The 22,140-nt window shown below is 54.0% G+C and overlaps 7 protein-coding genes across 7 annotated transcripts; 3 read left to right on the forward strand and 4 right to left on the reverse strand.

The window, feature by feature from the left end:
* Positions 1 to 3,703: 3,703 nt before the first annotated feature.
* On the forward strand, positions 3,704 to 7,812 carry CCOS01_15838 (uncharacterized protein; the record flags this gene model as incomplete). Its single annotated transcript, XM_060463976.1, has 2 exons — positions 3,704 to 6,471; positions 6,522 to 7,812. The coding sequence occupies 2 exons, from the start codon at positions 3,704 to 3,706 to the stop codon at positions 7,810 to 7,812; spliced, it is 4,059 nt and encodes a 1,352-aa protein (XP_060305357.1).
* A 2,125-nt stretch (positions 7,813 to 9,937) lies between these two features.
* On the reverse strand, positions 9,938 to 11,178 carry CCOS01_15839 (ribosome biogenesis protein nsa-2; the record flags this gene model as incomplete). The annotated part of the gene is made up of 7 exons (XM_060463977.1): positions 9,938 to 9,976; positions 10,107 to 10,326; positions 10,383 to 10,400; positions 10,477 to 10,932; positions 10,997 to 11,031; positions 11,100 to 11,105; positions 11,170 to 11,178. 7 exons carry the CDS (start codon positions 11,176 to 11,178, stop codon positions 9,938 to 9,940), a joined length of 783 nt encoding a protein of 260 aa, XP_060305358.1.
* A 423-nt stretch (positions 11,179 to 11,601) lies between these two features.
* On the forward strand, positions 11,602 to 12,231 carry CCOS01_15840 (uncharacterized protein; the record flags this gene model as incomplete). Its single annotated transcript, XM_060463978.1, has 1 exon — positions 11,602 to 12,231. The coding sequence occupies one exon, from the start codon at positions 11,602 to 11,604 to the stop codon at positions 12,229 to 12,231; it is 630 nt and encodes a 209-aa protein (XP_060305359.1).
* A 436-nt stretch (positions 12,232 to 12,667) lies between these two features.
* CCOS01_15841 (uncharacterized protein) lies at positions 12,668 to 15,524 on the reverse strand (the record flags this gene model as incomplete). The annotated part of the gene is made up of 3 exons (XM_060463979.1): positions 12,668 to 13,471; positions 13,521 to 15,356; positions 15,519 to 15,524. 3 exons carry the CDS (start codon positions 15,522 to 15,524, stop codon positions 12,668 to 12,670), a joined length of 2,646 nt encoding a protein of 881 aa, XP_060305360.1.
* Positions 15,525 to 16,218: 694 nt separating this feature from the next.
* On the reverse strand, positions 16,219 to 16,614 carry CCOS01_15842 (60S acidic ribosomal protein P2; the record flags this gene model as incomplete). The annotated part of the gene is made up of 2 exons (XM_060463980.1): positions 16,219 to 16,395; positions 16,456 to 16,614. The coding sequence occupies 2 exons, from the start codon at positions 16,612 to 16,614 to the stop codon at positions 16,219 to 16,221; spliced, it is 336 nt and encodes a 111-aa protein (XP_060305361.1).
* Positions 16,615 to 17,578: 964 nt separating this feature from the next.
* Positions 17,579 to 18,847, forward strand: CCOS01_15843 (uncharacterized protein; the record flags this gene model as incomplete). Its single annotated transcript, XM_060463981.1, has 1 exon — positions 17,579 to 18,847. One exon carries the CDS (start codon positions 17,579 to 17,581, stop codon positions 18,845 to 18,847), a length of 1,269 nt encoding a protein of 422 aa, XP_060305362.1.
* A 1,199-nt stretch (positions 18,848 to 20,046) lies between these two features.
* CCOS01_15844 (uncharacterized protein) lies at positions 20,047 to 22,024 on the reverse strand (the record flags this gene model as incomplete). The annotated part of the gene is made up of 2 exons (XM_060463982.1): positions 20,047 to 20,848; positions 20,898 to 22,024. The coding sequence occupies 2 exons, from the start codon at positions 22,022 to 22,024 to the stop codon at positions 20,047 to 20,049; spliced, it is 1,929 nt and encodes a 642-aa protein (XP_060305363.1).
* Between the last annotated feature and the right edge of the window lie 116 nt (positions 22,025 to 22,140).

A 22,140-nucleotide genomic window follows, 5' to 3' on the forward strand; every position in this document is an offset into this window, starting at 1 on the left:
GGCCCCAGGACAAGGCCAGACGAAAATCGCCCGAACACTTTGTCAGAACTTGGCGCCCTGAGAGAGACTTGGAGAGGGTCGGGGGAAGTTTGTCTTGACGGTCGAGCGTTTGCAGATGTCAGCTATCAAGGCTATCATGCAGAACGCGCGACTCGCACCACGCCCGTCCGTTCGACACATTTATTCAGAATGTTCTGTGCGTACCGATCATATTACTAACTCAGGGGCTTTTTCTCACTGTCAATGCCAATGTTGAGAGTTGGACAGCAGCTGCTAGCTCTGCGCCTTCCCACTAAAACGCCGTACCGCTCTCGTGAATGCTAGCACGAAAGAGAAAGAAGGAAGAAGAAAAAACGGAAGAAAACGCTGGACGAATCCCCTCTCGATCGGTGAGACACCGCTGAGTGAAGAGCCGATGGGACCGGCCGCCGAAGCGTGAACGCTTTAGTCTTAGCCAGGGGCAGTCCTGAAGGGGGCGGACACGTAGAACAAGCTTGAAAGACAAGCCATCCGTCCCGCGGGTAGATCCCCCTCTCCCCTCTAACACTTCAACGACGACTGACGTGGTGTAGTGGGAGGATTGAGCGCGCACTGGTCTCAGACTCAGGTCAGTTCGGTCCCTCGAGTTCGTCGCGAAGGGGATTGGGTGCGTTTGAGAGAGAGTAAAAGCGCGTCTCCTACTGATACTTCATAGGGTCTAGAGACTCGGAGATGCGGTATCATGCTCAAGGTACGTGCTGGTCGGAATGTGCACAATGACTAGCGGCTCGTTTGAACAGCTGGACACATGTGCTGTTGAACAAAAGTCGGAACAATGGGAGGGCGTTTCCAGTACGAGTTGGTACGAGTACGGGAACACTGATCACAGGCACATAATGAACGAGCAGCTTCTCCTCCCCGCCCGCTCCTTGCAGGCATCTCGTGTCTCTCTCGGCCAGCAGAGCTGCCGTGGGCCAAGGCAGGTTTTCTTGTCTTTTTCTAGCTGTCTCTGATTTTCCTGGGACGGCACTGGTAGAAAGGGGAGGGAAAAGGCGGGTACCCTCGTTCGTATTAATCCCCGCTGGCGCTGGCGTTGCGGCGATCATCCACCCCGTCAAACCCATCCGTGGACCATGGAATCCATGATCCAACGCGCCAAAAGAGAGGAGCCCCTCCCCTCGTCACCCCGTTTAGCTTCGATCCATCCTGTTATCCGTACCGTAGTCCGTAGAGATACGGGAAGGGAGGAGGTTGGGCTTTTGTTGGCACATGTACAGGTACATTGATGAACACCTTTACTTTTTTTTTTGGTCAGGTATTTTGGCGACGGAAGTGTTGCACGGCCGCACATCTCACACGCGTTCAAACATTTCGCGCGGGAAGGGAAAAAAGGGAGTGAATTGCATTAGTCCGTTTTTGTTTTTTTTTATTCTCCTACATCAGACCGGACGGGAGGCGATCTAACGTTTATTTCTCCTGATTTTTTTTTCCCTTAAAGTGCCGCTGTGCTGCCGAGCTGCTTTAGGCAGGGTGCGGCGTCTGTGTGTGCCTTAGGGAGGGCGGCGCCGCGGCGGGAAAGCTGACCGTCTCAATTCTAAGGATCTTTGCACATGAGGCGGACCAATCTGATGGATTTGAACGAAATTGAATCTGACATTGGGCTGCCCGTACCTTCTCGTGTGTATTAGAATCTGGTGGCTTAGCGGGATATTCTTCGTCTTTCTTCGTCTGCCTCTTCCGATTAAATCAGAGAGGCAAGCATACTTCATCATGATCTAGGACGAATGAGAATAAGAGCAAGAGACTTATCGAAAAAGACCAATGCCAAGACGAGGCAGGTACAGTACATGGCACTTCTTCTGCCTCGTACTGCGTACAAGTACGGTGATGTACCTTTAGTCCGGATCCTCACCTCACTTTCCCAGCGACTACTACGTAAGGCACGTTGTATGTGGCATAGAGGGAGTAATATTACTACTCCAGTTGCTAATACCTGATTCCCACTGACGTATTATGTGCGCTCCTGGTTTCTATTATTACTGCTACTCGCTACTTGTTACTCGCGAGGGTACTTACTTGCTGCATCTCTGCGTCTACGTCTCCTCCGTCTGTGGCCGCTACCCCCGTACCCCCCCGTACCTCCCCCGTCCGTCGTGTTCCCGTTTCCCGATTGTTCGATCCGTCCCTGTACTTCTCTCTCTCTCGCTCTTTCTGCCTTGGACCTTGAAGCTTTCCCTTGTGTGCCTATCCTTCCTTCCAAAGATCATTCTGACATCTCGTCATCCCTTTCGCTACCGTACCTTGGGCAAACGCACGACTCTTACCAATCCACTCTCGCTACCTTGCCTACTGTCACTCTGCCTACCAGGCTGTCAGCTTTCTCTCGTTATTTTTTTGGTGTCATTTGCCTCTTGAGACATTGAATATCGGCCGATCCATCGAGTCCAAGACCCTCTTGCACAATTCTTTCCCCGTCTCCTCCTCCTCCCCCAACAAGCTTCCTTGTCTCGCCCGGTGACCGGAAAGGCGTTTAATTTGCATCATCTTAGCATCTACCGTCTTTTCTCTCCTGTCGCATCAGAGCAACAGCGCGCGTTCCCTGGCGACAAGAAAAAAAGGTGGAGGCCGTCATAATATTCCCAGCTCCGCTATTTATCGCCCTCTCTCACTTTGAAACGTTCCAGCTCCAGTCTTGGACAGGGAACCCTTCACCCCGACCGTCACCTCCCGCTGCGGCTGCACCAACTTTCAGATTTCCCAGTCCTGCTCGCTGCTCAGACACCCTCGCTCGACCTTGGGATTTCTCCGTGTACACTGCTACACACAGTACTCCGTACGGATACACAGCAGCCTCCTCTTTTTGCGTTGTCCTTGCGTCGACAGTTGATCCCCGACGACGCTGCCGCTGGATTGGACCTTGCAACGAACCAGGAAAGCAAAAACCCAGACAACCCGCTCAACCACCACCAGCACAACCACAACCACCACCGAGTAACAAGACCTAGACCCAGACAGACCCAGATCAAGGTTTATACCTGAGAAGGGACGCAAGAGAAGCAGCTGGTTGCCTCGCCTCACCACCAGTCGTTCGTTCCTTTTTCGCTCGTTTTACGGCTCCGCCGCTATTGTTCCTTCTTGTCTCGAGAACCTGAACGGTTTATTCCTACGGACCCCGAACGGATACTATTCATATCTCATTATCCACACCCTGGATCGCCCACCCTCAACGAACGAACCCTCCCGTCCACTTGCCGCCTTGTATCTTTTTCTCCCTCCCTCTGCCGGCCCAGAGCATACCTTACCATACCGATCGCCGACAAACCCAAAACCAAAGAAACACCTTTCCTTGCCTGTACACACCCCAGGTTTTTTTTTGTCATGTCCAATTGAGGGGGAACTCCTTAACTTGACTCTACCACACCTTATCTCACAAGGCCGCCTTACTACATACCTTAACTTGGGAGACTGCAGACGTCGTGCCACCGTGACACACCGAGCATTCCGGCCGTCCTCCCTTACCCAACCCAAATCGACCCTCGTACATTGCATTCCTAGTCGCAACTGCATGCTCTAGGTCACTGTTGCCCGCGCGATCGCAAATAACAGCCCTCCAGAGCTCGGCACGGGCACCGACACCTGCACCTGCTGCTCTGTCTCTGTCTCTGTACCAGTGTGTACTGGCAGAGGAATCCTCTCTAATTGTGTTGGTGCGACTTGCCATGAGATGAAAGGCCCGACGCTGACGATGGCTCCGGCCGTTGTCCAACCAGTTAATGGTTCTTACCTACACCGATCCCATACCTCCGACGACCGTAACAACGCCTCAGCAGCGTCTACAATTTCAACAACAACAGCTCCCACACAGCAGAAAGGCTCGAGCGTGCAGGGACGAGCTGCATTCGAGCTTCCCTCATTTGACACCCTTCCCGAGTTCAACACCAACCTCTACCTCGACGGCAAGTCCAAGGAAGCTGCTGCTAAAGAGCAGGCGGCCGCAGCCGCAGCAGCCGCGCCACGACCAAACCCGGCCATGTTGTTAAAACCTCCAAAAGAGGAGGACAAGGAGAACACGAGAGATGGAAAGCAAAAGGAAAAGGACAAAGATGCCGAGAAGCTGCAGAAGAGGGGCAGGAGGGCTTCATTGATGGAGCGTCGTAAATCTTGGCTACCAACATCTAGATCGCCGTCAAAGTTCAAGGAGCCGCCGGTGCCCGAACGACCCGCCATGCCCGAAAGACCCAGTACTCATGCCGGAGACCACGTGAGCACTGCACCTCTTGCTGCGACGTCTGCCGCCCCCGTAGCACCGACACCGCCGACACGACCTCTCGAGCCAGAACGCCCCAGGACGGTCTCGGAGAGTTTTGCTACCTTTGCGAAGAAGTCATGGATGTCCACATCCCGTTCCCCGTCCCCGAAGCGAAATCCAGACCCTCCAGCTCCACCGCCTTCTCGCCCTTCCCGAAGCAGGGCCCCGAGTAACGAGAACATCAAGGGTGTGGACTCGACCCGCAAGAGGCCAGTATCTATGCTAGTCGACACAGAGACTGCCGCTTCAAAGAGTGCCGAATCATTAAAGCCTGCACGCACCCTGAACAGAACCAGCACTTTCTTGACAAAGATTAAGCAGCGACCGAAAAGCATGCTCATTACCCTTGGATCAAACAACGAGATCGATACAAATGCTTTGCCCCCATCATCACTAAGCTTGCCCCCGCCCAAATCTGCTGTTGAGAGCGATCAGCCCAGCAAGAAGACCAAAAACAACAGCAACAATAATAGTAATAAGATCAAAAAGCCCGAGTCGAAACCAGCTTCGTTCGCCGAATCCCAAACAACAGCAACAGACGAGTCTCTGACGAGCGAAATGTCAGCCAACAAGGATACCATCTGGTCGGTTTTCCGGTCGCTCGACACCGAGAGTGGAAGCTTCGCCACCAAAACCATGGCCCAGCGCATGCACTCTGTGCGTGTTACATTGTTGCCATTTTTGCGGACCTATATGAACCACATCACCAACAAGGGACTCATTCTGGAAGATGTTGAGCGGAGGGCCATTGTGCTGAACAAGTGGTGGACTGGTTTGCTGGATATGCTGGACGGCCAGGGCCAGCAGCTCCCAGGCGTTGATCGGCCGGTTTTGCTGGAGGCTTTGACGATGCTGATGATGAGACCAGAATGGCGACAGACGACGACGTACTTCATGTCGTTGGTGGATCGCTCACCAAACGAACGCGTCCGACCGCGATCGGGGACCCAGTCCACAGCAGACTCATCACAGGCATCGAGCCAAGCTTTCCTCGCCGAATCCGCCGAGCACAATGTGCGGACCATGTTTGTGAGCAACCTCATGAAGCAGATGCAAATTGTGGTGGAAAAGATGTCGCTTCGACACGCACCTCTCAGTCTCGTCAATTGGTGCGGTAAGGCGTGCGCATACGCCTTCTTTTTCTGCCCGTCTGTGGCCGAGATTCTCGTGCGATTGTGGGATTTGCGGCCTGAGCTCATTCGAAGGACGGCTGACGAGTTTGGACTGCCCAAAAAGAATGGCGGCGAGAGCGAGGACATCATGGCCCTGTTCCCACCTAATGTGGGCGTATTGGGCTGGCAATCGCAAAAGACAATCAGTGCTCGCTTCAAGGAACGAGTGAAACTTTCCGTGATGGCGGCGAGGATCCCTTGGTTTAGCCCCTGGGTGACGCGATGGCGTGGTGGTGATACTGACTTGTTTTTCATCTTCTGCAAGTACTACCACATTCTATCTGAGGAGTTCATGCCCGAAGGCCTCCCTCTGCTTGAGAAGGCGCGGTCGCCAGGTTTCATACTGGTACAGGCCCAGATCCTCGCGTGTATCGAGTCCACGATCCACCGCCAGGCCGAAGTCGACGCTATTTACAACCCGCCCATGCCGACAGATTCATTTTACGGCGCCGATGCTGCTGCGACCGCGATGACAATCCCAGGGAACTTGTTGAAGAACATGGCCGAGAACCGCCTCATCGTGTTGTTGAAGGATATTCTGGGCGAATCGTTACCAGTCATTGCTGCCGCGAGACGAACCTTTGCCGAAGCCTTCCTCTCTGTGACTCGTGCTGCGACCCGCCGCGTATCCGCTTTCGACCACAGCGCCGTGTTCACGCTCTGTGATTTCTTGGAAGAGGCACTGGTGGCTTACGACCAGCTCGACGATCTCGAGAACCCGAATATCGCCAAGAGTATCGACTGGTCTTTTTGGCTCAATGTCTGCAGAAAGATGCTCATCTCCGACAACGCTATGACGGAAGTTCGGCTCCTGTCCTTCATCTTCTCGACCTGGGAAGCAGTCACGGCAAATCCCGTACGGAAGAAGGCTTTGTGTCTGGACTGGCTGCTTTCCGAGGAGACGTTCGACACCTACTTCAACCACTGGTGCCCAATGGTGCGCGGCTACTACATGCGCCTGCTCTGCTGGCGTATCTGTCGTGACGGCGGCAGCGCGAACGAAGTTGATGCGTGAGTTGTGCCATATCCCGCAAGTCAACAAGACTTACTGACATTCACAGTGAAATCTTCCTTGTTGCCGCAGCAAGACTGAAGACCGTCTGGGCCCACTACCTCTTCCTTCGCAACGCCGCCGATGCCGCAGGAAGGCTGCCGCCCTCGACATCACCATGCCTCCCCACGCCGGGCAAGAAGTTCATGATTATCCGTACGGAAGTGAACATTCCGCAGCCAGGCTACTTCAACCAGCCTTTCGACTCGTTCTCCAAGATTGTCAATGGCGAGGGAGTCATGTCATCAACGCCGGCGACAGAAACTAAGGAGGTTGCCAAGCCTGATAACAGCAAGAAGCGCTGGTCTCTGCTTGGCAAGGTGCTGTCTTTGGGTGGTAACGGTTCAGATGGCGAGGATAATGAGTCCTCGCGCAAGGAAACGACGTCGTCCAAGTCCGCCACTCTTTCCAAACGCCGTCAAGGAGGCCCGCCTCTGCCTCCCAAGATTTCCACTTCATCGGCCTCAGCTGTCACGACGTCGTCTGACGGCAGCTCGCCGGGCACCTCGCCGATCTTTATGGAGCAGAAGTTCGTGTTCAAGTTCACGCTGACCTGGCAGCCTCCTGCCGTCACCCAGCCTCGCGATCGCATCCTTACTCGCCCACGCCTTCCCGCCCCGGCGCAGGCCTGGGTCACTTCCCGTTCGAGAAGCGGCAGCACCCCTCCTCCACCTGCTGCTGGTCTTCCCGATCCCACACGGTGTGTCTCTGGCTCTAAGAAGAAGGGCCTCGTCGACGAAGCCAAGAACGCCAGTCCTCTCGCCTCCCCTACCCTCGAGCGCAAGTCTTCGGTCACTGCGGTGTCGTCATCCTCTCTCGTGCGCAGGCTCAGCAATAAGTTCGACTTTGAGAACAACCCGAACGTGGAGCTGATGACCTTCGACTTCGAAAGTGCAGAGAAGTCATCTGCTTCATCCGTGTCTTCCGACTCATCAACGGCCTCATCGCCTACCGAGAGCAAGACCGAGGAGGAGGCGCAGCAGCCGTCGGAGTCTGCGCCCCAACCCCCGCAATCCAAGGCCATGGCCCAGGCTCATGCCGTGCTCCAGGCTCAGCAACGGCCTCACCTGTCCAAGTCCGGAAGTCGTAGGACCGGCCCCGAGCCCCTTACACAACCCCTTCGCCCAACGGGAATTTACGTCAAGCGCGCCGTTTACGCCGGTCGTGCTTTGGCCGAGTGGAGCATCGTCGTTGCCGAATGCAACGGCTTCGTCGACCGCAGACGCGATGAGGGCGTTCTCGGCCTCAGCGATGTGGAAGTCCCGATGCTTACTGTCGAAGGCTTCCGAAAGCTCGGCTAAATACCTAGTCTACTATACCCGCCATGCTTGCTCTCAACACTCGAATGCATTCATACACGAAGATTGCGTATCTCTTTCACAGCAACGAAAGTTACGACATGAAACCGGAGAAGAACATAGAACGATTCTCTCTCCGCATGACAGCAATAACAGCCACATCAAAAAGTACGGCGTTGACAAGCACATCCTTCTCAGCCTCACGAGGCGGGCTTATCATTTCAGTTACGGAGAATTCCCTTGCATCGCCACAGCATTACCTGGATCCGTCCAAGCCGACGGTCGCTTAACCCAAAGCTCTTGAACGAGCCCTCCTTTTCATCTCTGTTTCGGCGCTCCTGTTCAAGTCTTCGCAGCCCAGAGCAATTTCCGACTTTTTCTCCCAAGCTCAGGTGGCTTTTGCTCTTCTTCACCGTCAGTATTGTTCGAACCACCACATCATCAAAGTAATGATAGTTTAAATCTCTTCCCTTCTTACTCGTGGTCACTTGTTTTTATTTTCGGCGTTTTTGGGGTCAAACTGGAAAGAGCGGATAACCCAACTCCCTCTCAGTTCGGGATCTTCAAGGGATGTGTGTGAGGAATCAGGGTTCGCAATTATTTTCCGTTTTAAGGCCTTTCAAGGGAGCTTCTTCTACTTCCCTTGAAAACTTTGTCTCCTTGACTTTTTGCTCTTTTCTTTTTGCGTTCGTCACAAACCGGGGAACACGGGACGGATTGTTTCATTTTTTCAACTGTTCGGGTCGCATTACACACACATGCCAATCTTTGTTGCTTTGTTCGAATCCAAGGGAAGGGATCGAGAGGAAGATAGGTATTGAAGGATATATCCCAAACAAATCAAAGTCCAATGAGAGACAACATTCTGAATCAAATACTGGCACCTTGCCTTGCTTTACATGCTTGTAGTGGAAAAATTCTGATATTGGCATTGGCGCCATAGAAAGCATGTTCTTTTCGACACAGTGACGTCTGGTGAGATTGCGTCTCAGCGAAAGACCTCAGACTAGGTCTGGACTAGTCTCTGAACTAGAACGCCTGCTGTAGAGGCTCCAAGTTATGGTATAGAAGAACTCGGAGATGTATCTTGCCACTGAGAGGAAGCATTTGTATGCAAAGCTTACTCGATCCTGATGGTCTGTAGTGTAACGCTTGCCTTTGCAGGTCTCTCTGTGAATTATCAGGTGCGACTAAAATCCACTCTCCAGGAGACCCATCGAATGCCTGCCTTGTGAATACTCTCAGGACTCAAAAGCCGTCGCCTGGGCTAATTTCAAGCGAGAGAACCCCTAATAGGCAACTAAAGTGAAGGGAAAGGCATGAGCGGCGCTTGAAGTGTATATGGCCCTAGTGGTGGATGGTTGAATGCCTGGTTTCGGCAAGCGAATGCGAGCTCGAATTTGGTGACCCTACGTAAAGCCACAGGTGGCTCATTTTTGTTTCTGTTTTGCTATTCCTTGTTTCCTGCTTTCCCATCGTCGCTATACTTATTTACACTCTGGAAACCAAACACCCTTGACTACCCGTCTCCTCGACTGTAGGCCACTCGACGGACCAGAACGTGTTCTCTCGCCATGGAAGCCTGGACCTCGATACCGGTGCCTCGTCGCAAGCATCGCTTGAAACTCGATAACTGTCCATATAGAAGAATTTCTATGATGCGGTTCTATTCAATGCAAGATTTGATCTGCGGGAGGAATTTGCGTCTGTATCGGTGGAAACCTTGGAGGGCCAATCCATTTTGAGCTGAGGGGAGTGATACCTAGGTATCAAGCTGGCTGGTCGTGGGTAATAAAGGGCCTATTTTAAAAAAGCCCAAGCAGCGAATACCTTGCAGTCATCCTCGTCACTCAAGTCATCCTTTGCCAGTCTACAAATGGGAATCTTGTTTCATCTACCTAGGTTGAAATTTTTTCATATTGTCACTCACGGGCATCCACCCATTCCCCCCTTACACGAGGTGACAGAACGCCTTAACGCCAGCTGGGACTCGATTGCCCCAAGTACCACTACCTCATAGGCTTTTCCGCTCCACGTTTCGATAGAGGCACGGCGTCCCTGCTGTGCCCCGATGCAATTATGTGACACTCCTTGCGCGATAGCCTTGACTTTTTTTTCCTGTTTCCATCTAAACGAGCAGGACTGCGTTTACGCAGCCGTCGTTCTCCTGAAGAATACCGTGCGTTAGCTTCTCGTCTTACAAAGTTGACACTGTGCCACGACCGGCTCGTCCAAGCAGCCAAACGAAGCAATCGAAATAGCAAAATAGCCGCGCTTTTCGATGGAATTTCACTTACCGGTGAATTCGTCACCTGGGCGTATCGCCCCCAAACCACTTTGCCGCTCGCTGTCGTAAGGCCCATGTCAGAAACGTTTACTTCCAGCACAGTTCCTTTCGTGAGGACACCCAGGTTCGTGTAAAGAGGGTTCTGAGGGTTCTTCTTGACTCCCAAGATTGGCAGTTTTACGGTTACGTTGAGTTCCGGGTGGCACACGTGCGCGTGCTTGTAACGCAGACTAGAGATCATTGTCAGTAAGACGGAGGAGGAGACAGAGCGCTTCCGGTCACGTACCCCATAGGACGGATGAATCTGATTTTGGAAAAGCACCTCGTTAGCAAAGATCCTCAAACTGCCAAGCTGGCGCCGAATGCGTAGGAATGATTACCGTTCGTGCTTGGGATCTCTCCGGGTGAAGTTGGGCCCAACAAAAGTTGGCTTCGTAATCATACGCTTCCAGGACTTTTGGTGCGTCTTCTTTCCGGTCGAGATAACCTTGAACATCTCCTCTTCAGAGATGCCCTTCACCTTGGGCAAAGGAACCTGGAACCGGGCAGCCTTTTCGGCGCGCTTGTTCTTGATCTGGGAAGAAATGGCCTTGGCGTTGCTCGGGTTGTTTCGGTCGAGCAGGTAGGCGGGCATGGGCTCGGATGGCTCCTTCTCGTCGTTGGTCTTGACGTTGCGCTCCTCGTGAGCCTTGATCTGCTTGCGCATCTGGATCTTCTCGTTGTGGCGCTTCTTCGCGTGAAGCTTGGCGCGGAGACCGCGCAGGTTCTGCGCATCCTTGGACGCCTTGTGGCCCTCACGAGCCTCCTTCTTGCGGGCCTTCTCCTCGTGATCGAGTCTGAGAAAAGTCGGATGTCAGCCCTCCCCTCGTCAAAGTTCCTGGTTGATTTCGAGATTCTAACCTCCGACCATGAAGCTTGCGCCATCTCTCCATATACTATAATTTCTTCGTTAGCGGGCGCCGAGATTGGGAGATGGAGAGGCCCTTCTGAGGGCGTGTCGTACCTCGTTCTGTTCGCGGATTTGTTAGTACAACAGGTAAGAATAGAGAGCTGCGAATGGGAGAGCTACTCACCTGAGGCATCTTGAGTGATTTACGCCCGTAGCGACTTCGATTTTACAGGATGGTGTTACTGATCTGGACGAAGTCTAGTCGTCCGTAGTGTTGATGTCGGCGAAGCTCCTCAGGGTCGTCGTCCGTCGAAGTGGCGGGTAGCCAAAAAAAAATCCCATATCGATAGCGATGTGGGGTCCGACCCCAAAATTCGAGGTCCAGCCGCCAACATCCCTGCTTGCATCAGCGGAGCAACATATTTTCCGAGCACCCAGAGGAACTGCACTCCAGGTCTATCCGAACTTTTTTGAAGCTTCGTGTTGACCGGGTCCCAGTCGCGCAGAAAGCTAAAGTCGACGAACGTGAGAGACCAGCCATTGGACCGACAAACGAGGTCCGACTGTCTCTCTGTCCAACGACAACAAAAGATTTCAAACCCTCATCAATCAAAAGATGAGTCGCACATTGCTGCGCTCCGTCCTGGAGCTCAGGACACCCATCACGCGCCTCCCGCCGACCTTCCTCCTCCCGATCCACGCCCGCCGCTTCAACTCCACGGCACCCATCATTGAGCCCGCCGCAGCCGCACAAGATGCGCCTCCCGTCGGCGCGCAAGCCTCCTCAATAGCACAACAGGCCGCCGCCGGCGCCGCCCAGACGTCGACGCCGTCCGCAACGATCCCGATCTCCGAATCCGTGCAGGCGGCGCTGCCCTTCCTAGCGGCCCAGCCCAACCACTACATCACCTTCCACATCCATGGACGCCCGTACCTCGTCCAGCCCGGCGATAGCGTCCGCCTGCCCTTCAAGATGCCTGGCGTCGTGCCTGGCGACGTCCTCCGCCTCAACCGTGCCTCGGTCATCGGTAGCAGAGATTACACCCTCAAGGGCTCACCCTTCATCGACGAGCGGGTATACGAGTGCCGTGCCGTGGTGACGGGCACGGAGAGCGAGCCGATGAGAATGAAGGAGAAGACGAAAAGGAGGCAGCGGAAAGTGAAGACGGTCAAGAGCAAGCACCGCTACACAATGCTGACGATTAGCGAGCTTAAGATCAATGCGCCTGAGGAGATTGAGGCTTAAGAGGCAGGGCTGGGGGGTGTGCAAGCTTGTTCGAGTATGAATCAGGAATAGTAGGCCATGGATCGTATGATTTCATGTCCTTGTATTGTTCCCCGTCGGGGCTGTACCAATAGACAAATAAATACATTCACGTCATATGGGATTGGGGACTTTGATGGTCGCCGAAAATGTTGAAGCCAAGAGGCTGTAGTACAATTGATAAGACGCATTGTCTAGGTCTGCGTCTCCAGAAAAAACGTGCCCAATCATGGGGGAAGGCCGAAGCCTAGGGAATCAATATTGAAAACAGTGGTGGGGAAGAAACTGCACGAAGCAGTTGAACAAGAAGTAAAACAAACAGCCCAAGAAACTCCGAGCTATGGATATTCCGATGATCATTAAACCCAAGTAATGTCTCCATGACGCCTGATCCAACAACAATGCTCATACGCTTTCATCATCTGCTTGGATTCGTTGCTTTTTTGACGCTGGTCCAGTAAGCCGACGGCCACACAGACATGGCCTCCGCATCTGTCGGCATGCGTTCTCGACACCTTGAGACAACGCTCTGGATGATTCTACCAAGCAGCTCTTCGTCAATGGGAAGCGCCTTTTCGCTCATCTCATTGGGGTATAGGAAAGGATCGGTCTCGTGAAGGAGTTCTTCACATGAAGGTCGCATGTCGACGTCACGGTTGAGACACCGCCTCAAGGTTCGCAGCAGAGAAGGAGGTACTGGAACTCCACCCATGGCCCTGGACGGGAATTCAATGTCGTGGTCCCAGTTGATGATGGCTTGGCACTTTGCCATTTGATTGCTGATGTGGCCAAAGGGAGGCATTCCGTAGACCAGTTGGTACAGAATACACCCGAGAGACCAGACATCGCTCGGCTTTCCAACTTTCATCAGCTTGGGTCGTCCAGGAACTCGGCCGCCTCGAGGCGCATTGGAATCTAGGAGCGACTCGGGCGACATGTAATTCGGTGTGCCCACTTGCGTTTCGCGGTGAACGTTGACAGTCTCATCTGTTCGAATTGCATTGGCAATACCGAAATCGATGAGTTTCAAGCGACCCTTGACAAGAACGAAATTGGCTGGTTTGAGATCGGAGTGCACGATTTCGGACTGGTGTACCGATTGCAGGCACTCCAGCATTTCTTTCCAGTAGAAGCGGACCAAGACCGAATCGAATTTAGGCGATTCGGGATTTTGGCGACTCCTGAGAAGGGTGTGGAGATCCAATTCGCCCATTTCCATAAGCTGAGTACGAGTTAGCCATGCCACCACGATCCAACGGAGGATGACTTACTAAAGTGAGCATTTTCTTTTCACTGTTCATCTCGTAGTCGAAAAGGTTGATGACTCGTTCATTGCCTCTCAGCTTGCCAAGTAGGTCGATTTCGCCCTTGTAGCCCCGGACGGTCAACTCGTCCGCATTCTCCAGCGATACTCTTTTCAGTGCAAACATTGCTCCGTTTTCGGCAGTAACACGGTAGACCTTAGCGCTACCGCCCCGGCCCAGACAGTCGAGCCTTGTGTAGGACTTTCCGTTGACACGGAGGATATTTCGCCTTTGCTTGCCTTGAGTAGTTGTCGCTGCGCCTGCGGATGTGGTGGCAGCATCAAGAACAGACATCTTAGGCGGAGGCGGAGGAGCGGCTCGGCGCGGAGTGTTGTTGGCCAGGGAAGCCAGAGGCTTGCGCTCAGGAGATGCCGCGGGTCTTTGTTGAGCAGCCTCGGGGTTGATCGAACGCCTGACTACTTTTTCCATGACCATTTCGGCAGGCTTGATGGCGGTAGGCCTCGTACTTCGTACTATAGACACTGGTTCATTCTCCTGATCGTGGGAGGAGGGAACTTGAGGGCGCGGCGCAGGCAACCTGTAATGAATCTCTTCTGGCTCGTCTCTTTCTTGGGGAGAATGGCGCGCAGAAGAAGGGGCCGGTGGTTCAGCATACGACGTAGGCCTGCGATGCGTTGCTCTGGAAGGATCGCTCAATGCGACTGGACTGCCTGATGACATTTGTCTGCCGTTGCCATAGAAGGATGATGCCACGTCGTTCTCCATGTCTGCGCCGTGTCCATCGTGATATTGGCTCGAGATCAGACCCTCGCCATCGCCATCGCCATTAGCCTCCGCCTCCTCCTCACTCTGCCTTCTGCGCCCACGTCGAGCGGGGCCGCTCAAGAAGCTTCCAGGAATCTTGCCTACTCGCTTGACGCGCATTGAGCCCTGCAGTGCGAGATTGTCCTCAGCCTTGGTGGTTCTTCCAGCATTGGAGGCTTGTCGGGACACACTGCCAGGGTTAACACCGGCGGCGTGGCGTGCTACTGTGAATGGCTCCTCCGGGTGGTCCTGTTCCATGTGGGAACCTGAACGCCTAGAATGACTGGATGAGTTGGTGAGGCGACTTCTATTGCCAGACGAGCCAGCAGCAATCCGGACGACGCGAATACCTTGGGCTGGTGTGTTGACATCTTGGGGCGGGTCATTCTTCTCATCCGAGGATTGGTTTCGGCTCTCTGGCCGACTTCTAGATTGGGGACGTTGGTTGGTTGATCGGGACAGCGAGGTAGACCTCCTCTTGGCGGGACGCATCTGGCCAAGGCTTTTGGGCGTATTGCTGAGTCTCACAACTCTTTTCCGCACAGGGCTATTCTCTCTGCTCTGTAGCGGCGACGTGGGTTTTGTTGACCTTGTGTCGTACGCTTGGGCACTTCCCGATCGGAGGGACCTTCTCTCCTCCGTTGCAGAGCTCGTAGACGCGGCAAGGTTACTGACGCGGCGACGTGTTCTAGGCGGTGAAGCTGCTCGTTGCGGTTCAGGGCCGCTTCCATCGTTGAGAAGTGCCTTGGTGAGGGCACTGAGCTTCATAGGCACGGGTATCTCGTCATCGGAGCTATCGTGCATGGCGTACTGCTGCGAGTCTGCCTTTTTTGAGAGCGCGGGTGCAGCGGCGGTCGCATGAACAGGGTTGGATTCGCTTCGATTGAGATGTGGACGAGAGGGCAGCCTCCTGAGGCCTTGTCGTACGGACGTTTTTCGTGACAGGCCGGTTCCGGCGGTGCCCAGCGGCGTGGGAGAGGCTGTCGACATTTCGAGCTGGTGGGATAGTTTGTTGTTCCAATTTTGCGCAACGGGGGGCTGGGAATTAGTGGCGCGAATCTCCACGTCTCGACGGCCAAACACCTTCCGCCAGAAAGAAAGGGATTGATTTTGGCGATTGAACACTGTTTTACGTGTCAAATGTGCCCATGATCCGAAAGATTGCAAATGGAGGAGAAATTAGTTTATGCGGCGCGTCACTAGCATCTTGTATGTCGGAGGGATGTGTCGATTCCTTGTCAATTGAGGACGTTCCCAGTATTTGGGGCTAGCAGGGGTCGGCCAATGAGAAATCAAGACCGGGGGATGTTGTTGTCGGAGCAACGATGGGCTGAACAGCAAAGCGTAAGGCGACACATTCATCGTTGGGCACATGGAATTTGAGCTTGGGACTAGACGCTGAGTCTTGCCTGAGGCCACAACAAGTCTCTAATGCCTGCAGCCTACCTTCCATCTTTAAGTTGATGTAATCCCCATGCAAGGCGGCAAGGTATCTTTTCGCTTAAGATATACCGAGCGAGACCAGTCACAGCTTTCGGTCTTGGGTTTTCAAAAATGGTTGCGCCCGATTTACGTGCATCTTGTCGCGAACATGTTGCCCCACATGAAGCGGACTTTGAGCTTCGTAGCATTATGACGAGAGCGCTAACATTCAAAGCTCGAGTTGACATGCATTTTTTCACTCACTAGTCAATCAGGGGGAAGCACACGATAAATCATTTCGGGCAACATTGTTCAAAGAACCAGCGAGCTTTTTATTTGACCGAACCTAGCAGGTGTTCCTACACAAACGTGTGCCGAAGCCCAACCCAAGAGAGATTTCCCCATGTCAATGACTTGTGAAAACGTCGGCCGATTGCTGCGTATATTCTTCGATGAGGCGAGGGCGTGAGAGGGGTATTTAGTCGAAGAGACCGAATCCCATGTCCTCGTCGGACTCCTCCTTCTCCTCCTCCTTCTCCTCCTTGGGGGCGTCCTCAGCGGCACCACCGGCAGCAGCACCGCCGGAAGCAGCGGCGGCACCACCAGCGCCACCAGAGGGAACAGAGGCAAGCTTGCTGGAGCCCTCAGCGATGAGCTGTGTACCTTGTTAGCATCTACATCCTTTGCGCCTATCGCGATCAAAGTCGTAACGAACCTCGTTGATGTCCTTGCCCTCAAGCTCGGAGATGAGCTTGTTCAGGCGCTCGTCATCAGCCTCAATACCGACGGACTCAAGGACGGCCTTGACATCCTTGGCAGAGGGGGAGGTGTTGCCACCGAGGCCGAGGAGGAGGAAAGCGGCGAGGTGCTTCATCTTGAATGATTTTCTGCGACGAACGATTGTTAGAAAAGAGGGATCGTTATTTTTTGCGCCGGCGTCGAGAATATGAAGAACGATTGGCGACGAGATGGAGATCAAGCGTAGAGAAGAAGGGGGAAAACTCACTGTTTGTCGTAAAGAACACGAGAGGTCAATCAATTTAACCGCGAAGTTGGGCGGAGACTGAATCTTCGAGTCTTGGGAGGTTTTCGCGTGGTTGTTGAGATTCGGATGGTTGTCGGAAATGGAACTTTTTTTTCGTTTTGTGAGCCAGAGGGTGCGGGACCCTACCTTAGGGCGGGGAGGGCGGTCGGTGGCTGGGATAGCCGACTAAAAACCTCACAAGCCACACTTGTCCTGTCTTTGGCTTCTCCAGCCACACTCAAGACCCCCCTACATCTGCTCGGCCCGTGGGCCACTGACAGCCTTCTGAATTCTACCAACAGAAATCGACCGAGAGCCCAGCGTCAAAGCGCCAAGGGCCCAGTGGATCTCACTCCACCGGAATCGGAGCCACTCCAGCTTCCGGATAGGCTAACGGATTGGACCACAGTCCAAGGAACCTAAGATAGGTGGACGGTACTGGAAGGACGGTACCAGTGATTCCACCCCCCAGGCCAACATATATAAACTTGCCGACTCCAACGCCACTTCCTTTTGTCCCCTACACCCAACTTTCGATTTTAACGACCGTCGGGTGTTTGTGCTGTGCGCTTCGCGACCGCCTTCTTATTTTTCGCGATTTTTCCTCATTTTTTCTCTACCGTTTCTCGTCTCCCAGACCCGACGGACACGCCCGCGTGTTCAGTCTTTTGAGAGGGGGCCGCTGAAGCGCAGAAACTTGAGTTCTCGTACTTTCCACACTGATGACTCAAGCGTCCGCCTGATGCATCCTGACGGCCGCTGCAAGCAACATAGACACTTGCTTGACGATATTTGGCTTTAGCAGTCCGTCACCATGCCTGTAAGTGCTCTGGAGATGCGACGACACGTTTTAGCGACTTCTGGGGCAGGGCTGACGACGGGTGGTTCACAGATTGGAGATCTCCTCGCCCAAATAAGTGGCGATAAGTCACAGAGCACATCGCCAGCTCCATCGAGGCCAGCCCTCCCGCCCCCGAAACGGAAAGCCGACGACGACCTTCGCAGCACCGTCTCGAACAAGCTTCCGCGAACAAGCACAAACGGTGCCAGCTCGTCTGCACCCCCCAGATCTGCAGATGCTCAGAGACCCGCACGGCCTGCGGAGAAGTCTTCGACAACAACCACTGGCTATCGAGGCAGCGCCGGACGACCATCCGATCGGTCCACGTCTGCGCCTAGGCCTGTCGGAAATGGCACGACGTCCGCCAAATCCAGCTCTTCCGGCGCCAGGCCGGTGAATGGCTCGGGCACGTCTAGGGTGACATCGACACTGCCTAGTCGACCATCTCCGTCAGCTCCTGCCGCGGCACCGAAAGGTGCACCGCCAAAGAAGGGATCTTTCGCCGAGATCATGGCACGGGCTCAACAGGCTCAGACCAAGCTGGGCCAAGTCGGCAAGATTCAGCACAAGCCGGTGGAAAAGGTGTTTACGAAGAAAGAGCGGGAGGAGATGAAGAAGGATTTCAAGAAGGACCCTAAGGGCGCAGCGAGGCCAGTGTCGAAATTCCAGGGTACCTCAAGGCCGTCTTCGGCTCCGCCTTCACGTAATGGGGTCAGTGCAATCGGATCAAGCGCCAGCCGTAACGGAACTGCCGACAGAGCGAGAGACCCCAGGGCCGGCGTAAGGGCACGAGCGGCTGCCGCCGACGAAGAGCAACAAAAGAAGCTCAAGAAAGCCGCCGTCGCTACCACAGGATATACGGGCACCGCCCGCCCGAAACCCGGAGCTACCTCGGCAAAGAAGAAGCCGGCACCAGGAGGCGCTCTCCTCAACTCCCGACCCGCCCCGCGGTACGGCGGCTCCGCGAAACGCTCACGTTACGACGAGGAAGAGGAGGAGGAATTCGACGACTTTATCGAGTACGACGAAGACGAGGAAGACGATCGCGGCCCCCGGTACCACTACGACTCTGATGGGTCTTCAGACATGGAGGCCGGCATGGATGACGTGTGGGACGAGGAAGCGGCGGCTGAGCGCGCGGCCCGCCGCGAGGATATCGAACAGGAGCGGCTCGAGAAGCGTCTCAAGGCCGAAAAGGAGGAGCGCAAGCGCAGATTCTACGAAGAGCAGCGACGACGCTAGGTTTTCTTTTGCCCAATCATCCCCATCACCCAATTTCTCCCATCATCTTTTATCAATAGGGATTTTGGATCTGGCACTACTGAGGTATTTGCACCGGTACAGGCGCGGCTCAGCATCACATTAGCGAAGGCGTTCATTCTGAACTTCAAGTTTGATTTGTCATTATTATCATGGGATATTACTACACTCCACGGCCAGTCTCTTTTGGCCTCTTTTCGTAAATCATCACACAGGGAACAGGTAGATACGTGCCACGGCTCAATAATACCTCGGCCACCATCAAGTACTAGCCTAATGTTATTACGTCTGTATTTGTTGACTGGCCAAACCTGAAAGTTTTTATCTCAACATGGCAACCAAGTCCTTTCTGTAACCCACGAGAAGCGAGACTTGGCAGGTCCATAGATAAGACCTTTACAGCATAATCACGTAAAGCTTTCGTTGAATCACCACGAACCGAGGTTTCCAAGACGTAAGATTTATTCTTTATTGACTAAAATTGAATTTGCACCAAGACACCGAAATGTGAACCCATTGCAGTTTTCCGTTCTATAAGCCCGATGCAAAGCCCTCCTTGAGGTATCAGGTACAGCCAAACCGGACTACAGTCAGTCCTAAACTCCTCTGGAAAGTTCCGAAGCGAATAACTCAAAGCCATTTCATGGAGCTACTCAGCCCCTTTCCTCAAGCCGGAAACTCCGACGGTTTTGAACTCATCAGACTGGTAAATAGAAGGTGCGCCATGCCGTCGTGTCTCCAGCCTCGTCCCCTTTGAATTGATAAAACGATCTTACACGCGATCTGGGATCGCAACTTTGCAGATGAAGCCCTGGAAGGTAACCGACGCAAACAAAGAAACCGAGATGTCAAAGTCGGAGTCGTCTGAGTGTGGTGAAAATCAAGGAAACGGGGGCTGGCATAAAATTGGTGATGTGATCCTCCTAACCATGCTCTTTCCACGCCCAACTTCTTTGATGTGGCTTAAAATTCGATCAAATATGAAACATAAACATCGCTGCTAGTTCGAATCGCTGCATCAGGACGACTTCTCTGCCATGGCGAGAGACCTGTTGCATGATTCGAGGTCGCCATACTCAGGCAGACCGCTCAAAAAAGAACCGAAGCACACTTCAAGCGAAAGCAGTGCAGAGTTGGAGTATTTCGGTAAAACTCCGGCTTTGGCCGTTGATGGTAGCCATCTATGGGAGATCTTCCGACTTGAGACCTGAGTTCCCATATCCACTCAAGTTCCAGCCTTTGTATCGAACCGTAGATCCGCCTGCAGAAGGAGGCGGTTTGTGGGGAGGAAGCCCGTGATGCTTCATAGGCGGCGCTGGGAGAGAAGCAGGTGCCGCAGGGAGACTGCTGGGGTGCTGGCGGGACTGAGAATGGGAGGTCTGTGACCCAGTGTGCCCGTTGGTGCCATTAGGCTGATCTTCAGGCTTCATCAGGCCTTTCTCCCGCAGATATTGAATTGATTGAAGAACAGTAAGGTCCTCTTGGTCCTTGTCGTTCAAGATCAAGCGCTGCTGGATGGTGAGGTGGCCATTGTTCATCTCTCTCTCCTTCATGGCTGCCTCCCTAACAGCAGGATCATGTACGAAGCGGCACTTGCCCTTCTTGCCGCAAGTACCTCCCGTAGAGTAGTACTTGCAATGCTTTGAGATGTCTGCTTTTTTGGCAGGAGGGGGTGGAGGGGGGGCCGGCTGAACACGACTTGACGCGACTTCTGGCTCATCGTCTTCAGACTTGATGTCAATGGAGGGGCTGTCTCTCATCTCATCGCCCTCGTCTTGCTGTTCACGCTTGCGCTTGATAGACGATTCAACCTTTTCCAGTTGTCTCCTGAGCTTGCTGGCGAGATTCTCCTCCTTCTCCAGACTGGAATGGATCTTATTGCCACTTCCTTGCGTGGTCTCGGCAGACTTCTTAGCCTTGACACGCGCAGCCGTGGGGAAGCGCTTCTTCCGCTCGGCAATGTATGAAGCGACATCAGTCACCCTACGAGACGGTTAGATAGAGCAAAATCTGACATGGCCATCCGACTTACTGTAATGCATCTGCTCCTATCAACTTGCGAAGCGTCTCCTCTTCCATCTCATCGTCTTCCGACTCCGAGTCTTGGCCAGGTGTAAGACCAAGGGTGTTAGTCTTACGCTTCTTCTTCTTACCCGAGGCAGCATTGTCGTGCTTATCATGCTTGTGGTGGAATCCACCGTCTTGTCGGTTGTTATGATTGTGATTGTGATTGTTGTTGCCCTGTTGACGATGACGACCCCTGTCGTTGCCGTGAAACGAGCCACGGCCACGTGGGTTGCCACCACGATGACCACCACGACCTCGACCGGCCTGTCCATCATGTTTGTAGTACGGCTCCTGTGGAGGAATCGCTGCGTGAGGTGCCGGAGGAGGGGCATGATATGGATATTGAGGTGGAGCTTGGTATTGGACGGATTGCGCGCGTGGATCGGCATACGGCTGGCCATATCCACCATTCGCTTGATGGTGAACTCCTTCACCACCGTAGGCTACTGGAGCAGGCGTGGCCATGTTAGGACCTCGGGAGCCGCCTCGATCGTTTCCGTAACCGCCTCGGCCGCGACCAGCGCCGTAGGGACCTTGAGCATGGGGTTCGTGTCCAGCCCACGGCTGGCCAGCGGTATACGGTGCAGGAGCGGGATACGGTTGGGCGTAGGGTTGCTGCTGTGGTTGTTGCGGCTGCTGTGGCCCGTAGGCTGGCTGGTGAGATGGAGGCTGAGGATGTTGTGGGTGTTGAGGATGAGCGTAGACCTGGGGAGCGTAGTTCGGATGGTAGTTGGAAGTCGACAGAGGCGTAGGAGCGTGAGCGCCATGCTGGGCGGCGCCATGTCCGTGGTCTTGATGCCACTGCTGCTGAGGAGGGTAGTTGCTGCCAGCAGGTTGTTGCTGCTGGGCGGGATATCCTGAGCTATGTTGAGGGTATGGCTGCTGGCGGGGATATTCGTACTGAGGCTGATGGGCCGGGGGGTACTCTGGGCGACCATTTGATGGATAACCAGCACGCCCGCCACGGGCAGCATGGGAACCTCCGCCTCGTGAATGCTGTTGGTAAGCGCCGCCGTGATGCCCATATCCAGGATGGCTAGCCTGGGCAGCCGGAGGCGGAGGTGGTGGGGGACCGTAGTTGTAGCCCGACATGTTGGCTCGAGGACGACGACGCGTTCTTACTATCTTCGCAGTCGAGTTGCCAAAGAGCGTTCGGGGGTTTTGAAGAAAGGAACCGTGAAAAAGTGCAGGAAACGCAGTGTTCGATT

This window comes from Colletotrichum costaricense, assembly GCF_030867565.1.
Source record: "Colletotrichum costaricense strain IMI 309622 chromosome Unknown Scaffold_26.1, whole genome shotgun sequence".
NCBI classification, from domain to species: domain Eukaryota; kingdom Fungi; phylum Ascomycota; class Sordariomycetes; order Glomerellales; family Glomerellaceae; genus Colletotrichum; species Colletotrichum costaricense.